Source organism: Bufo bufo, chromosome 1, assembly GCF_905171765.1.
Source record: "Bufo bufo chromosome 1, aBufBuf1.1, whole genome shotgun sequence".
NCBI lineage: Eukaryota > Metazoa > Chordata > Amphibia > Anura > Bufonidae > Bufo > Bufo bufo.
Genome location: NC_053389.1, coordinates 210,221,231 through 210,238,815, shown reverse-complemented (window position 1 = coordinate 210,238,815; position 17,585 = coordinate 210,221,231). Strand labels below are relative to the sequence as shown.

Genomic DNA, 17,585 nt, shown 5'->3' with positions numbered 1-17,585 from the left:
TTCACGCAGAACACGGGCAGAATCATACAGAAAAATAAAAACATGATGGCTCTCAGAATACGGCAGCACAAAGCAAAGTTTCAAATGTTTTTTATTGTGCAAAGTTAGTAAAATTCAAGAAACCGATATAAATATGGTCTCGCCATAATACCACCAGTGGAACACAGTAAAAATGAAACCCAAAACACATTAGTGAAATTGCTGGGGTTTTTTTTAAATCACCCCCCACCCCCAAAGAAAAATTATAAAAGTTTTCAACACTCTACATGTTCTCCAAAATGGCACCATCAAAAATACAAGTCCTCCTGCAATAAACAAGTCGAAGGAAAAAATAAAAAGCTCTCTTTTGTTATATGTAAATATTATTATTACTCTATATAAGTACAACTTTATATACAGACACACAACAGTAATCCAATGTACAGGAGGCCCAGGGGATGCAGGCTACCCTGTTTTGTGGTAATGAAGCTCTACCTGGCTCTGCCTTTTCATATGTTAAGTATTTTTTCAGAATGATTTCCAGCACAAGGAGGGAGGTTACATGCAGTAAGATGAGACCACAGGCCGCACTTCCCCTGGTTACATTGTTAGTGTGGTAACCTATAGGACAGCAGAGCCTTTCACTGACATGCGGCTTCCTGGAGACCGTCACCAACAACAATGAGTCTGTGTGAGAAACACTGAGCTGAGAACTACCAAGGACACCGCAAACCCTGTATCTTCTCCACTACGTCTCTGCACCATCTGAAGACACAGGTAGAAGACACTCACTTATCCCCTGCAGTAAGACCTATAGTCATGTCTGATAGCTGTCCTGGAGGCTGCCATCATGTATCACCATACATTATAGTTATTAGTGTGGAGTGAATCGGAGTTCACGAAGTGGACTTCAATCCGAATTTCAGGAAAAATTCGATTTACCGCAAAGCCGAATTTCCTTGTGCTTCAAGGTAACGAATAAACGCTAAAATGGTTTAATATGGATCTCAGATGCCGTGATCAGTGATGAACGCAGCATCTGAGGGGTTCAATGACAGGGGGCGGCGTAATCGCTGTTCCCTGTCATTGCACCCACTATTTACAAAGAAATGCGCTTCGTAACGAACTGATTCGTCACAAAGCGAATTTTTTTGTAAAATTCAGCAAAGCAGCTGAATCGAATTTTAGAGAACATGGTCGCTGTGATCCACAGCCAACATCCCAACAATAATTCCTAGAATAATGGTGAAAATAACTAATGTAATCCAAAGGGTCTAAGAAACTCTCAGGAAATAATATTAGTGCGTGTATGTGGGGGGGCTCTGTGGGCTGAGGTTTGGTAATAGATCTGTTTGAGAAAAATTATGACCATCATACGTTGAGGAGAGCTGGCCACGAATGGGACAATTTGCACCAGCATTGTAATATTGTTATCTATGTGACATGTTAAATGGTCTTACATAGCCAGCTATCTATAAAAATGTACCGGCAGACATGCAGAGCGTCTACTGTACAAACCCCTAAACTGGATTTGAGCGTTCACTAAGGCTTTACCCGATCATTCCAAAAAGGCACGTTCTTGGGCCACACAGTTCTCTTCTAATCAGTGCTGTCCGAAGAGCTCTTTCCCAGGAGACAAGACTATGGTCAGATCAGAGTGCCTCTTCCCTATGTCTTTTTCTGATGGATTGTAGAATCACTCTCCTGGGGGGGGAGATTTCCCTCTGCGGTATGTAGCCAGGTGTCTAGTAATGGGGCTCGTTTCAGTTTGGATAGTCTCATTTTTATTAGGAAAGATAGAAGGATACATTAGATATCACATTGAAGACCACTTTTATAACTGCCTGTATATGAGGATTCACAATCTAGACAAAAATAATATCTAATAGCATTTCGCTTGAAGGAAGCTCCTAAATTTTTATTGTATTCCTTCTTAGAAATGCCTAACAGAAGATCTGCATCCAGTATCCGGTCTGATAACAGCGACATGGACCTAGAAGGAATGGGTAAGACTTTCTTTTTTGGTGTCTGCAAACTTCTCAATAGCCATACTGATGTTACATCATTACATATACGGTACTTTCTGTATATCCATAAAATGATTAGGAAAGCTGGCAGTAGGGCAGAGCTGAGGGCAACATGCCTGAGCTTCTCTTGTGTGGTCAGATATACAGGAAATGGGAGCAGGCCTACTGAAAAAATATAAATATGAGAAACATGCAGATATAAAGGTTATGATAACGAAAGGATATACTGTATAGACATGCAGTGTTGTCAGTGGACCCTGTCGGACAAGCACTTTTGTGCCTGTTATGTGGTTACCCAGAGAGCTGTCTGTGATATCACCCCCTTTACCCTCTGTCCTCCCTTTTTCATACCCATTAGGACTCATGCACATGAGCATAGTTTTTGTCTGCGTCCATTAACTTGAAATCCAGTAGAACATGTCCTATTATTGTCCGCATTACAGACAAGGATTGGACTGTTCTATTATGACCGGGACATTCCATTCTGCAAAATGCGGAATGCACACAGACATTCGTGTTTTGCGGATCTGCAATTTTCAGACCGCAAAACAGCCAATATTTGTGTGCATGAGCCCTTATGCATATTTTTATACCTGAACCTGGCACGGCTTCCTTGAGATTTGTCAGGTTGTCAAAAGATTTAGAGACTCGGCCAACATGCCACACTCCCCGTCCACTATTATCCTCATGCTGCTACCTGTATGCTAAGCTTTTCATCATATTCTTATAAACAGTGAAAAATAAGTGAAAAGTCTCTCCTCTAAAGGGCCCTATACTCTGGCTAAGAATCCACCAGATAATCGCTAATCTCTGAACACTCATTACAGATTATCTGGCAGTGTAAAGGTGCCGCCGATTACCCGATGAATGAGTCAAATGCTTGTTCGTCGGATAATTGAATTGTTTGTGTAGCCACCAAAATCTTGCTTTCCGGCAGCAGATTGTGCTGTGTAAACTCTGCTGCCGGCAAACAAGTCTGTATGGGGAGAAGATCACTGCATGTAAATGCAGTGGTCTCCACTGATGAGTAGGCATTGGGAAGGAACGCTTCCTTCTCGACAATTGCCTGCTGAATTGTCTTGTCTAAAGAGACCTTAAGACATAAGTTACATTAGTAAAAGCTCCAGGCTGTACTCTATCACTTTCCAAAAAGTTTGTGGTCAGTGACCGATATAACAATGGTTTTATGATAGAGAAAAATTTGAGAAAGTACAAATGTAGTGAGTCAGTAAAGGCCCCTTTACACTGGTGTAATTGGCAGCATCTTTACACCGCCAGATAATTGCTAACGAACGTTCCTATGAATGCTCATTAGCGATTATCTGGCAGAATCTCTGCCCGTGTAAAGGGTCCTTAGGCTCTGCTGACAGGAGATTTGTAGAAACATACTGGAGATGTATGTGCCACATGCTGCCATTGACCCCACACCATAACTCAGCAAACAGCTTGTAGAGCATACAGGATTTTACTACAGCCTCAGGACTTTGCCCACCAGAGGAAGTTCCAACCAGGGGTGCACCTAGCCCTTCTGCTGCCTGAGGCGAAAACTGAAATGACGCCCCCCCCCATGCCAAACTCTCAACCTAACCCCTTGCCTCCAGCCTTAATGTTAAAGGCATACTTGGAAAACATTACATATAGTGCTACAAAACATACTTGTTAATATAGCGATACAGTTGAATATGCAAAGATGATCGCTTCCACAATGAAAGCACTCATTGCCCAAGGCCTTTCTGTTGCCCCCTACTTGTCTCTACCTGGTGCTGCCTGAGGCAATCGCCTCACCTCGCCTCATTGGCGGTGCACCCCTGGTTCCAACAGAGGCAATTCGCGCCTAGGCACTGTGACTCTGTGCGTCATGGAGAAGCCCTCCCTCTACCAACAGAAACTTCAGCAGGAACTGGGTGCTTAGAGCTCCAGTCCCACACCGATCTGGTAACACTGGTCTGAGTAGTGGCTGGCAGCTACTGTGATTGACAGACTTAGCACTCAGGGTTAACAAGGGATCAACGGAATAAAAGATCTTGTTCAGCCTCAACACAGTAATTCTGGAAGAATTGTATCCTGACTTGTCTCAGTCTCTGAACTGTGACTCCACTAGAACCAGTGCACTTGAGTTCTGATCCGTGATGATAGCTTACAGTGCAAAACAGTTTCTAAAGTATCATCAGTATACCAAGTACCCTCTTTTTTCTGGTCCTTGCCTCCATATTTTTTAGGCAGCTGGCCATTGGCTCCAGCACCCACAACACGATCTCTGCTGTCTTTGGCTTTGAGGCCCACAATGTGGTAGAGTATAGACTTGGAGAATAGACTTGGGATTTGCCTGCAAATCCCATACAACTTTGGCATGCTGGAGAAAAGCAGGAAGGCTGGTCTTTCCCGGCTGATGCATCCTTCTCCAGCGTTCTTTTTGCAGTCTTGCTCTGCTCTCCATACTCCTTGGCACCTTTCCCCTGACCTTGCCCCCAATCTCTTCTCTCTGTCCCCTGGAGTTGTCCTCCTCCAGAAACCAGTCATCCAATAAGGGTTACAATTGCTGGTGCATTATGTTTTGGTGCTGCGTCCCATCTTCAGTAATCCAGTAGTGCAGTTATAGTGCTGTTAGAAGATCTGCTGCAGTAGGAAATAGAGGCGTCATGGAGTGGCTTTCCTATGAACTCAGCTGAAGGTTCACTCACATTGAGGAGACAAGTAGGATATGTGTGGCTTCTAGAAACTTAGACCCCTGACCAATTACCTATTCACTTAGAATAAGCTACGATATTTATAGCTAGTGATGTGGTACACTAAACTACTCACTTCTGGTGTGCCAACAGTTTCCATTCCCAGGCTGGAAAAACTATGAAAATCTCGTTTTAGTGCTAGCAGATAAGTGGAAGTCTTACAAATCACTGAGTTAGTAAAATTATAATGTGACAAGTTGTTTAGTTTTTACACTGGGTTAGGCTCCGTCTTTCATGCCCTAAAAGGAACCAAATATTCTGTCAAAAATTCTAAACAGGTTTTCCAAGATTTGGCTCCAGGCCCAGGTAAATTCCTTTTCTTGCCTTCTAAAATAAATCCTCATAAAAGTTGTCCAGGAAAGCCAGCTTGCTATGTAAGATAATGGTACTATGCAAGCATCTCACGGCCCCATTGTCCAGGCTTGAATAAAACTTTAACCCAAAGACAAACCTAGGAACTTGTTGCTGAAGAAAAACAGTGCTGGTAAGGCCACATTCACAACTTCAATCCTATTTATATTGATCTTCTCCACTATAGGAGCAGAACAACAAAAATATTGAACATGGCGGTCCGGCAAATGATGGACAACAGACCCTATTCACTATAATGTCCATCAGGCTTCTATCATGTTACCGGGCATTTTACTGGACAGTATGCTGAGATATTTTGTTCTGCATTTTTTGATGGTATAAAGAGTCATACAGTGGTACACGACTATGTCGGAAATGTAGCTCTGCCATATGCGGAGAAGAGCAGAATAATAATTTCTACTATACAGATTCACTTATATCTTGTCCATATGTTTTCTAGCGGACAGCGAGCTGGCCAAACTACAACGTATGTTTCGCCTGAAGGAAGGACAGCGACAAGCAACCACCATTGGGAAACAGGAGCAAATCAGGAGACAACTGTATGTATACATCACTTAAGACATGTTCGACTAATCTCCTGCAGAATGGCAGATTACTGCCTCGGGGAGACGTCTCTTATTGTCAGGTCATTAGTGCAGCATGGCACTCGGGGACGTGCTGTCTGATAACATGAGGCACTGCAAGACAACTGCCACTTCTGCCATGGTTTACATCTTAGTTACAGGCAACCAGCATAATTGTATAATTGTCACACGTGTGTATTTATAGGCAGTTATGGTATAATTTACCATGACCACCGAACATATTCAATCACAATTAACTCCAGTACCTGATCACATATTCATTATCAAGCTCTTCTACATGGAACCACTTGTCTTTAAAGGGATTATCCACAAAAGGTTTTTATCACCTATCTATAGGATGGGTGATATATACAGTATCAGATTGGAGGACGGGGAGTCCGATCGCTGGGACACCTAAAGGGTATAGTAGACAGGCAGATTTTCTGCCCGATGGTCGCTAACGAGTGTTTGTAGTAACACAGTCAAACAAGCAAATGCCCGTTCATCGGGAAATCCAGATCCTTCAGCATGCTGAAAGATCAGGATTTGCTGGTGGCAGATCGTGCTGTCATATTACAATCTGCCGCGGGCAAACCATTGTAGAGCATGGGGACGAGTGATGGCATAGTGATCACTCCTCCCCATGTTGCTGAGGAGATCACTGTATGTAATAGCAGGGGTCCCCTCAGCAGGCGAGCAGGCGATTGCAGGGAGGGAACTCTTCCCTCCTGACAATCGTCTGTGTGATTGGGGTGTCTAATACACCCTTAAGGACTGTATTAGACTGGCAGATTACCTGCCAGATCATCACTAACAAGCGTTCGTAGTAATGTTTGTTAGTGATGATCTGGCAGTGTAATACTGCTGCCGATTACCTGAGCAATCCTGATTTTTAAGCATGCTCATGATCTGCTGCTGGCAAACAACTAGTCAGTATGGGGACGAGCAATGGCATAATAATCGCTCCTCCCCATACTATGGAGGAGATTGCTGAATGTAATAGCAGCGGTCTCCTCAACTAGCCAGCTGGCTATTTCCGGGAAGGAAAGCTTTCCTCCCGACAATCTTCAGCCGCATCACTAAATGTAATACTGCCCACAATCCAGAGAACAAAGGGATCCCAAATGGAGTTGTAGTCTGCATGTTAGACAATTGCTCCATTTAGTTCAAGTTCAGCACAAGTTTGGATTGTCAGAAGAAAAAATCATTTGTGAGCGAGCCTAAAAAAATTATTCTCTTTAACTGGGAGCAGCAGCAAGGTACGACACTGATATAGTGGCAGCAGCAGGAGCAGGATAGCAGTAGTAGTGATGATAGTGGCAGTAGATACTTTGCGTTAATGGTGGTGGCAGCAGGGGATTAACAGCGAGGAGCAGCAGCGGCTGCAGCAGCAACCATATGGTACATGTTGGCAGAAAAGTGCAACGTCCCACTAAAGGGCCACGCCTGGGGTATCCCTTTCCCCTTAGGAGGTTTCTACGAAATATGTCCCTCTTATAGAGCAAGTAAACGTGACGCCAGTTGCGGTTAAGCAGCGGAAGCTCAAGGCTCCCTTTGTAGATGGTAATGTTGGTACCCAGAGGTAGGATTGCCAGAGTGGTGCAGGGTGGCCTATAGTCTCTGTAGATGTTATGTACACGTGTCACGGTTTTCCTACCTGGATATCCGTGGATCCCAGACGTGATGTGGTCCGAAGCAGTGCAAAATGGGTAGTTGAACTTGGATGGTGGATGAGTAGAATAAATGGAGTCCAGACTTTGTAGTAATGTTGAACAGTGGATTTTACTTGGGCATAAATTGGTAATTCAAACAGCTTCCAAACGGTATCTTGGTCATGAGCAGGTATTGGCAGGACTTTGGCAGGCAAATACTTATCTGCAACAATCTCAGCCCTGCTATGCTTGGCTGGACAAATAGGAGACTCTTTCATATCTGCTGGAACTTTAGTTAGCTGTAGTCTGTAGTGTTACTTATAGTCCTAGGAACTTCTTGTCCTGGTTTTAGAGTACCTCAAGCTTCGGCTCAGCTTGGATGAGCACAACCTCCAGTGATAAGGTTGGCGTAGGCCTAACAGAACCTGTCCAGACAGGACCAGGCCTGAGGCCTTCCCCTTACAGGGGCTAAGCTAGACCCCCTCCCACTATCTAAAACTCCTCCCTCTAGCTACATAGGGCTGGAGAGGCCAGAAGGTTCCTCTCCACGGAAGCTAACACTGCCAATGTTGTTGCCGCCATCTGCTGGTGGACCAGGTTATTACACTTGAACATAATAATTTCAAGAATAAATATGCACATTATAGGAAATACATTAGGTGATATAAATTAGCACATGGAAATGGTAGCAAGGCGCCAAAAAGAAGTGGTAATGGCACTCCGGGTCATTACAAAGGCAGCAGCATGATGGAGGCAGCAGTAGCCTTACAGAAGTTGATGGTCGCAGCAGTGGCAGGATGGAGGTGGTGACATGATAGAGGTGGCAGCAGCCGTGCAGAACATGATGGTTGGAAAGTAGCATAAGTGGCATGATGCAGGCCGCAGCAGCAGCTGTACAGAACGTGATGGTAGTTAGGCAGACAAACAGCAACAGTGGCAGGATAGCGCAGTGCCAGCAAGGCAATGTGTATTCATCTGAATCAGCCTGAGCTGTGAGAAAATGTCGATATTGATGTATGTATGATGTACATTTATGCTGCTTAATGAAATTTAACACCCCCCCCAAAAAAATAAAAAATTCAACCATGTGGAAACTGAATACACATAAACGGATGATTGAGAGGCATTATTAGCATGATGCAGAAGCAGACATACAGAATGTGATGGTAAGCAGGTTGCAGCATTGGCATGATGCAGGCGGAAACCAATTTGCCTTAGTAGCGAGGGTCTAAAAGCTTCAATATCCAGTAATCACCAGACTGTTTTATGTCAACGATACGCCTGTCACTGCATAAGCAAGCAAGCATACAGGTGGCCATTCTGGCCAGTGTGCCCGAGGAGAAACTTCTTTCTAGCTCCACCCCCCACTAAGACGATTGGGTTTCTTGGCTGGTGCCATCCTCATCATTGTCCTCTTGCTCCTCCACCTGCTCCTCTTGCAGTGGCAGGTCCTTATCCTCATCTTCATCATCTTCTCCTCCATTGCTGATTCCCTTAGTGTGTCCCCAACAGCTATAGGGTAGACAGCAAGATGCGTCAGCTGCTCTTCTTCTGCCGTGGTCCCCTACTGCATGAGAGTCAATGTCTATTCTAAAATAGATATGAGAGGGATGATGTAGTTCATGGTGCAGTTATCCCTGCTGACAAACGTTGTGGACTCTCCGAGAAGTTCAGCACCAGACAGGCATCTCAGATGAGCTGCCACTCCCTAACCTGGAAACAACACATGCACCCTGCTGAGGCTGTCTGGTGCATGACAAAATCAGTCACGGCTTTCCGCTGCTTGTACAGACGCATGTGCAATGTTGAATTCCAGCGAGTTGGCAGGTCGCGGATTAAGAGGGGTAATGGCAGGCCGTTCTGTTGCTGCAGGTCCAGGAGAGCGTTCCTCGCCACATAACAGTGGCTGGAATGCTTGGACAGTCTCCTGGACTTTGCCAGCATCTTGGCCAAGCCACTGTATTTATTTATATAGTGCTGCACCACTAGGTTTATGACATGCGCCATGCAGGGTTATTTCGCCCAGGACCCCCCCAAAAAAATGTATAATTATTTATTAAAAATGTGTGAATATAGGTAAATGGATTTGGGCCTAAATTCTTTATTACTCCCAGATACTTTTGTGTGCTACCCTGTCTATTGATGTAGTAATCATGTATATATGCTGCTAGTTTGAATATAATCAACGACCCCCCAAAAAAACTTAATTGATTAAAAACATGTGAATGTAGGGAAAGCTGATTTAGGCCTAAATTCATTATCCCTCACAGATACTTTTGTGTGCTCGTCTGTGTATTGGTGTTGATCAACTATATGAGGGTTTAATTAAATTAAACAATTCACGGAATAGAATTCATGGAAACTGAAAATTGCGGCCTGACGCTCAATTTCTCGTTATCACTCACAGGTTGATTGAACTCCTCCCTGTGTCTTGTAGTATGTATTTATGTATATGTGTGTGTGTATGTATGTATGTATGTATGTATATATATATATATATATATATATATATATCTGGTTTAATTAAATTTAACAATCCCTCCAAAAATTTGGAAACTGGAAACTGAATATATGTAACTGGAAGATTGAGGCTTGATGCTAAATTTCACACTTGTAAATTGCTGCCACGCAAAGGGTATTGCTGCAGTACTCATGTACAGTTGAAACCAGAAGTTTACATACACTATATAAAAAGACACATATGCATGTTTTTCTCAATATCTGACATGAAATCAGAATAAACCATTCCGGTTTTTGGTCAATTAGGATTACTATTAGTGTTGGGCGAGCATGCTCGGCCGGACACAAATTTTACTCGAGCATTGCGATGCTCGGCACATCGCGGTGTTCGGCTACGCAGCCAATAAACGTGCAGGAAAGTACTGCCATTCACTGTAATGCCGTAGCCAGATATTTTTAGTGCAACCTGCACTAAATTGCTAAAACTTGTTAGAGACCCAAAAGTCCTTTTAAGGACTATAGTTGTATCTGGCAGCAATATACATTAAATAGCTTGCAACTGTTTGGCTGCTGCAGACAGCGACATTATCTGCGCTACATCTCCTGTGTAATGTGTGCGTAGCCTAAAAATATCTGTGACGTCCAGTGTGCTTTTTCTGTAGACGGTGTCCGCTGTGGACAGTTACATTACCTGCATTAAATCTCCTGTATAACATTTGTGTATCCAAAATATCGGTGACATTCAGTCTAATTGTTTTGCTGCTTGTAGCAGCGACATTACCTGCGCTACATCTCCTGTATAAGCGCCCCTGCTTATCTACGGGATACCAACGATTTTCTCCCATCATTGGGTGATTTTCATTGGCAGGAGGGTTTCAGTTTGGTTTCCTTAGATGCTGAGAGCCTGTACACCTGTATCCTGCATGGGGTGGGTGTTGCAGCTGTTCTCGACGTCTTGGAGAACGTAGGTAAGAGCACTTTGTTTTGTGATTTTATAAAAGAGGCACTTTTGTTTAGCTTAACCAAAGTTTTTAAGTTTGGGAATCAGTGGTATCGGCAAAAGTGCGGTACCGCTATGGGTACTCCCGTATCATGTACTTTCGCCAAATTCTATCTGGCTAGGTTAGAGGATCGTCACATATTCTCTACTAGTAATCCACATCTTTGTCATATTAAACTGTTTTTAAGTTTATGTGGACGACAACGTCATGGTCTGGTCAGGTACTGAGGCCAAATGTGTAGATTTTGTTACTTTCCTGAATGAAAACAATAGTATGGGTATGTTCTTCACCCTCAACTATGGAGGTGATAGCCTTGGATTTTTGGATGTGGCTGTCGAGGTGGTGGGAGGTGAGTTGGTCACTAGGGGTTTTCGCAAGACCACGGCGACCAACTCTTTGCTACACCACGATAGCTTTCATCCTGCTAATGTTAAAAGATCTGTCCCTTATGGACAATTTATTAGCTGAGAGACATTAACAGTACTAAAGAGGGTTTTGATGAACAGGCCATTCAATTAAAGGAACTCCTTAAGAAGAGGGGCTATCTCGTGAAGATGTTGGACACTGCTATGCAGAAGGCTGGGAATTTTCCCCAGCTTGATTTACTTTCTCATAATACTAAATGCCAAAAAAGAAAAGGACTGAATGTGATTAAGGCCTCATGCACACGACCATTGTTTTGGTCCGCATCCGAGCCACAGTTTTTGCAGCTCGGATGCAGACCCATTCACTTCAATGGGGCCGCAAAAGATGTGGACAGCACTCAGTGTGCTGTCTGCATCCGTTGCTCCATTCCGTAGCGCTGCAAAAAAAAAATAACATGTCCTATTCTTGTCTGTTTTGCGGACAAGAATAGGCATTTCTACAATGGGCCGCCCGTTCCGTTCCGCAAATTGCGGAAGGCACACGGGTGGCTTCCGCTTTTTGCTGTTTGCAGACCACAAAAAATGGAACGGTCGTGTGCATGAGGCCTAAGGGTGAGAAATCCCATAACAGATTTGTGTTCTCCTTTAAATTTAGCCCAATGGCGAATGATATATGTAGGGCCATCTATAAACACTGGGATATCCTAAGAAGGGATGCCTGCTTTGCTGATTATGGTGATAAACCATTAGTGACATTCAGGAAGAGCCATACTATCAAGGATAAGTTGTTCAGAAGCCACTTCATAGAGGTGACAAAAAGTAATTGGCTACGTGATAGTAGACCAACAATAGCCCCCCAAAAGTGTCAGTAACCAGAGCCGTCCCCCGTAAAGGGTTAATCTCCTGCAGCACAAAGGGGTCCTCTTACCACATGTTGCTTTCATTTATACACTGAGCAGATGGCAGATCTCCCTTCCCTTTTGTGCGCTGCTTCAACTCTGCATTCTCCTGCTCTGCTGAGTGAGGGAGCGTCTGCCAAGCTCAGGGACAGGGAGAAGTGCACACAGCCCAGGCACTGTTATCAGCTGCTGGGGAGGACCTGGCTTTAATCATTTACTTACAGTCCCTGGCTGTCAGTTATGTGAGCCTGCATGCTGCGTGCTCCGTCTATCAACAGATAGACGGACCATGCCTAGCAACCCTATTTTAAGCACAGGTAAAAGAGGCAGTACAAGGAACAAAAATGTGGAATTAAGGTGTAATTGAATACACAGTGAAAATTTGAAATAGGGCCACCAAGGTGATATTAATCACCACAATCCAATACTCAAAAAAAATTATATGCAACAGTTATCCTTTAATTTGGGCCTCTAGCCAAGCCAGCTTGAAGAGGGACATGAGAAGATCTTGTGCCCTGATTCCCAAACTCTGGAGCATCCACAATCAGAAGAAGATGACGGTAGGGAACGGCAATTAGTGTTTCACGAGGTGGATGATGATGATGAGACACAGTTGCCAATAAGTCAACCGCAATTAGTGTCTCAAGAGGTTCATGATGAGGATGAGACACAGTTGTCAATAACTGAAGTTGTTGTTAGGTCAACAAGTCAGGAGGATGACCAGAGTGAGGAAGTGGAAGAGGAGGTGGTGGACGATGAAGTCACTGACCCAACCTGGGAAGGTGGCAAGCCGAGCGAGGACAGCAGTACAAAGGGGGAGGGATCCACAGCACCAGGCTGGAAGAGGCAGTGGGGTGGCAAAAGAGAAAAGGTGGGCCACACCAAACAGGCCATCAACTGCTCCCCGGAGCACCCCCTTGCGGCAATCTACCTTGCCAAGGGGTAGGTGTTCCGCTTTTTTGAGGAAAGTGCGGACAATAAAAGAATTGTCATTTGCAACCGGTGTCGTACCAGATGTCTATACCCCAGGCCTTTGAACAAAAGCGCAAATACCCAGCCACCCACCCACAGACCATAGCACTAAATGCGCACCTTTCCAAATTGCTGGCCCTGGAAATGTTGCCATTTAGGCTTGTGGACCCTGAGGCTTTCCGCAGCCTGATGGTGTTGGCTGTCCCGCGGTACTCTGTCCCCAGCCGCCAATATTTTTCACGGTGTGCAGTCCTAGCCTTATACCATCATGTGTCCCGTAACATCACCCGTGCCCTGACCAACGCAGTTATTGGAAAGGTCCACTTAACGACTGACACATGGACAAGTGATTTTGGCCAGGGACGCTACATTTCCCTGACTGCACACTGGGTGAACGTTATGGACGCCGGGATCGAGTTGTACCCTGGGATGGCACAGGTGCTACCGACGCCAAGGATTGTGGGCCCTACTTCCATCAGGGTTTCCGCCACCACCTACGTTAGTGGCTGCAACCCCCCCTTCTCCTCCTCCGCCTCCTCCTCCACTTACACCTCTGAATTATCATCTTGCAGCACCAGTCAGACATCAGTCAGTAGCTGGAAGCAGTGTAGCACTGCAGTGGGGAAGCGGCAACAGGTCGTGGTTAAGCTGATCTGCTTAGGTAACAAACAGCATACCACCGTAGAGCTGTGGCAGGGGATAAGGGACCAGACTGAGCTGTGGCTCTCGTCACTCAACCTACAACCAGGCATGGTTGTGTTTGATAAAGGACATAACTTGGTGGCGGCTTTGGAGCTCTTCAAGCTCACACACACACCATGCCTAGCCTACCTCAATTTGCCTGAGCTACTGGTGAAGGTGCGCCGCGTGTGTGCCCATTTCCGCAAGTCATCGACATTTTCTGCCGGTCTGGCAATGCTGCAGCAGCGCTTGCAATTGCCAGCTCACCAACTGTTGTGCGATGTGAGCATGCGCTGGATCTCCACGTTCCACATGTTGGCCAGGCTTTGTGAGCAGCAGAGGGTAGTAGTGGAATACCAGCTGCAACATGGTCGTCACCTTTCCAGTCAGCTTCCACTCTTCACAAGTGATGAGTGGGCATTGATGTCTGACCTCTGTGAGGTTTTACGCAACATGAAGAATCAACACAGATGGTGAGCGGCAATAACGCTATTATCAGCGTAACCATCCCACTTTTGTGTCTACTGAAATGCTCACTGCTCACAATGAAGGCGGATGCTCTGCATGTGGAAGAGGTGGAAATGGGGGAAGGCAGTACACTGGCTGATAACCAGACCACCCTCAGTTCGTATTCTCAGCGCAAATTGGATGATGATGATGAGGAGGAGCAGGAGACGGTTACCTCCACTACAGAGGGTAATACCCATGGAAGTATTATTCCATCTGTTCAGCGTGGATGGGTAGAAGAGGAGGAAAAGGATTAGGAGATTGAGAGTCATCCTCATGCTGAGGACAGCGAAGTCTTGTCTGTTTGACTCTGGCAGACATGGCTAACTTTATGTTAGGCTGCCTTTCCTGTGACCCTAGCGTTGTGCGCATTTTGGCCAACACAGATTACTGGTTGTTCACCCTTCTCGACCCCCGCTACAAAGAGAACTTCTCATCTCTCATCAGTGGCGTCTCTAGCTTTCAAATTTTGGGGGGGACACACTGGGGGCCAGGACAAAAGTAGGGGGGAAGCTATAACAACGATACATTTACACAAGTACGCTTAGAAATGCTGCGATACTTTACCCAATACCTAAAACCGCAACAGGGAAGAAAAGTCCTGCTGTCTGTGGTTTAAAAAATAATAATTACTCAGATTTCAACATGTCCTAGTTGCCTGTGGATGACACTTTTATAGGGAGGGGGATCTGTGGATGACACTGCTATGGGGGGGATCTGTGGTTGACACATACCGTATATAGCATCTTATGCTATATGTGTCATCCACAGATCCACCCCATGACAGTGTCATCCCCATTTCCCCCTCCATAATAGTGTCATCCACAGATTTCCCTCCCCGCCTCTCACAGGAGTGTACATTTGACATTTCTAAACTGTAATCCATATCCTGCAGTAACTTTAACTTTAAATCAGGATTAAGCGGCCGCTCATCTCTACTAGTACCTTAACCTTAAACCATTCGGCTAGCTTCGGTAACAGGGCCAGGCTACAGCCTACAGGTACTGCCTGTTAGTTGCTACCGAGCGAGTGCTGATTTCTGCAGGTCAGAGCATACGGATTACAGTTTAGAAGAAATGTACACTCCTGTGAGCGGTCCAGACCAGTGGCGGATCCAGAGCCTGGTCTCGGGAGGGGCACTTCCAGATTATTTTCTGTCCGCCGCCACAGAACAAGGGTGCTTATAGAACAGACTACACAGTGTAGAGGTATACTGTACATTGTGTGGCACAGTGTAGAGGTATACTATATATTGTGTGGCACAGTGTATGCTATATGTGTAGGAGAGAATATTTAAAAGAAGAAAAACTGCTACAAGAGGACATAGTTTTAAATTAGAGGGGCAAAGGTTTAAAAGTAATATCAGGAAGTATTACTTTACTGAGAGAGTAGTGGATGCATGGAATAGCCTTCCTGCAGAAGTGGTAGCTGCAAATACAGTGGAGGAGTTTAAGCATGCATGGGATAGGCATAAGGCCATCCTTCATATAAGATAGGGCCAGGGGCTATCCATAGTATTTAGTATATTGGGCAGACTGGATGGGCCAAATGGTTCTTATCTGCCGACACATTCTATGTTTCTATGTTTCTATTTCACATGAAAACTTACAATTACTTGGCTTGGCCCTTGGGGATCTCAGAAACCACTTCAACACTTTGGCTGGGGGGCTCGGCGGCGGAGCTGATGTTGTGCTTTATCCTAATGAGAAAGATTTCATAATAAGGATTTGGAGAAGGGGCAGAGGGGTCACAGAGCAGGGAGAGGCTGGTGCTGCTACTAGGTAGTCATACCATGGGGGAGTAATAAAGCCCACTATAATGCTCCCCCCCAGTAGAAATAATTCTCCTTATAATGTGACTGTGCAAAAAATACCCCCTTGTAATGCCCCCAGTTGAGCTAATGTCCCCCATAATGTGCCAGTAAAAAATACCCCTATATAGTGCCCCCAGTAAATGCCCCCATAGTGCTCCTCTCCCCCCTTCCTCCTAGTGCCCCCCATAATGTACCAGTATAAAATGCCCCATATATCGTGCCCCAGTAGATGCCCTCAGTGTCCCCCATAATTTGCAAGTATAAAATACCCCTTCTTAGTGCCCCCCGTAGATGACTCCATAGTACTCCTCTCCCCCTTCCCCATAGTACCCACCATAATGTGTCCCAGTATAAAATGCTACTGTACAGAGCCCCCATATAAAATACCTCTTCTTGTGGCCTCAGTAGATGCCCCTATAGTGCCCACCAATAACGTGCCAGTAATAAGTGCCCCCATCATGTGCCAGTAATAAGTGCCCCCCCATTATGCGCCAGTAACAAGAACCCCCCCATCACGTGCCAGTAACAAGAGCCCCCCAATGTGCCAGTAATAAGAGCCCAGCCCCCATCATGTGCCAGTAATAAGCCCCCCATCATGTGCCAGTAATAAGCCCCCCCAATGTGCCACTAATAAGCCCCCCCAATGTGCCACTAATAAGCCCCCCCAATGTGCCACTAATAAGCCCCCCCAATGTGCCACTAATAAGCCCCCCCAATGTGCCAGTAACAAGAGCCCCCCTAATGTGCCTGTAAAACTATTGTAAAAGAAAAAAAAAAAAAAATTATATTTACCTCCATGTCAGCGATGCGATGCAGGCCTCTTCCGGCCTGTGTCCAGCGCTGTATGGCTCAGGCGGCCTCTGATAGGCTGCCGGACACTGCCTGCAGCCTATCAGAGGAAGGGGAAGGGACACGCCTCTCCCTCCCCTGCCCCGCCGCAGCACAGGCAGATGACTATGGAGATGAGCGCAATGAAAGCGCTCATCTCCCTGTGCCCAACTGCGGCGGCTCACTTGGGGGGACATTTTAGTTGGGGGGGCACAGCGTGATGTAGGGGGGGCCGTGGCCCCCTCTGGCCCCCCCCCCCCTCTGCCCCCCCCCCCTGTCTCTCATTCCTGTGGTGGAGAGGATGAGCAAAATGGTGCAATACCAGAAGGTCCTTGTGGAAAAATTGCTCCAAAAATTTCCAGCTGACAATGCTGGCTGCAGAGTACGTAGTTCCTTGGCCAAACGAGGAGGGGAGACGAGGGAAACACACAGCAGTTCCAACAGAGGCAGGGCAATACTTTCCAAAGCCTGGGACAGTTTTATGACACCCCGCCAGCACCCTCACCCTGATGCGGGGCCTAGTGTCAAAAGGTTTGGAAGATGGTGAAGGAGTACGTAGCAGACCGTGTCAGCGTCCTCAGTGATCCCTGTGTGTCTTGCAACTATTGGGTGTCCAAGCTGGACACGTGGCACGAACTGGCGCTCTACGCTTTGGAGGTGCTGGCCTGCCCCTCCGCCAGCGTTTTGTCAGAGTGTGTATTTAGTGTTGCATAAGCGCATCCGCCTGTCAACTGAAAATG

General features: G+C 45.7%; 1 protein-coding gene across 1 annotated transcript in view; it reads left to right on the top strand.

The window, feature by feature from the left end:
• The first annotated feature begins 674 nt into the window (after positions 1-674).
• The window catches only part of ODAD1 (outer dynein arm docking complex subunit 1), a 179,116-nt gene continuing 162,205 nt past the window's right edge, over positions 675-17,585 (top strand). The window contains exons 1-3 of the mRNA XM_040415604.1: positions 675-756; positions 1,917-1,985; positions 5,544-5,643. Of these exons, the coding sequence (XP_040271538.1) occupies positions 1,919-1,985; positions 5,544-5,643 (167 nt within the window). The 5' untranslated portion in view covers positions 675-756; positions 1,917-1,918. The remainder of the gene's footprint in view (positions 757-1,916; positions 1,986-5,543; positions 5,644-17,585) is intronic.